The sequence below is a fragment of the Meleagris gallopavo genome, unplaced genomic scaffold (genome assembly GCF_000146605.3).
Source record: "Meleagris gallopavo isolate NT-WF06-2002-E0010 breed Aviagen turkey brand Nicholas breeding stock unplaced genomic scaffold, Turkey_5.1 ChrUn_random_7180001899293, whole genome shotgun sequence".
Lineage (NCBI taxonomy): Eukaryota > Metazoa > Chordata > Aves > Galliformes > Phasianidae > Meleagris > Meleagris gallopavo.
This window is the reverse complement of record NW_011162607.1, coordinates 1-692: the sequence shown is the minus strand read 5'-3', so window position 1 is coordinate 692 and position 692 is coordinate 1. Positions and strand designations below refer to the sequence as shown.

Below are 692 nucleotides of genomic sequence, written 5' to 3'. Positions count from 1 at the left end.
TTGTGGGGGGGCGACGCAGCCCAGGGACGGCGCGTGGCCGCTCCCGCTCCGTTCGCAGCGCCGGTTCCGGTTCCGGTTCCCATTGCCCGTTCCCGGGTCCCAGCCCGGTGCCGGTCCCGGTCCCGGTCCCGATTCCGCTCCTATTTCCCGGCCCCGCTCCCGGTCCCCATCCCGGTGCCGCTCATTTTGTGCCGTTCCCGGTTCCGATCCGGTACCGCCCCGGTGCCGCTCTCCTCCTATTTCCCGGTGCCGCTCCCGGCTCCCATCCCGTCCCCATTCATTCCCGGTCTCCCGGTGTCCCGGTGCCGTTCCCATCCCGGTCCCGGTGCCGTTCGTTCCCGGTTCCGCTCCCAATTTCCCGGTGCCAATTCCCGGTCCCGGTTCTCATTCCGGTGCCATTCATTCCCATTCCCGGTCCCCTGTGCCATTCATTCCCGGTTCCGGTCCCGCTTCCCATCCGTTCCCATTCATTCCCATTCACTGCCATTCCCGGTTCCGGTTCCCATTCCCGGTTCCGGTCCCGGTTCGGTTCGGTTCCCCCCGCCCCACTCACGCTTTCAGCGCTCCGTGCACGGCCGCGGCCATCCCCACCGCGCTGCTGCGTTCATTCCCCCCCACCCCACAGGGGGGAAAACCGAACCGGAACCGAACCGGAACCGAACCCGAACCGAACCCGGAGCGGAGGATCGGCG

The 692-nt window shown here is 68.5% G+C and overlaps 1 protein-coding gene across 1 annotated transcript in view; it reads right to left on the bottom strand.

Moving 5' to 3' along the window:
- LOC104916443 (zinc finger protein neuro-d4-like) overlaps positions 1-667 on the bottom strand; it is a 4,127-nt gene extending 3,460 nt beyond the window's left edge. The window contains exon 1 of the mRNA XM_010727483.3: positions 554-667. Coding sequence (XP_010725785.1) covers positions 554-585 — 32 coding nt within the window. The 5' untranslated portion in view covers positions 586-667. The remainder of the gene's footprint in view (positions 1-553) is intronic.
- Positions 668-692: the final 25 nt, after the last annotated feature.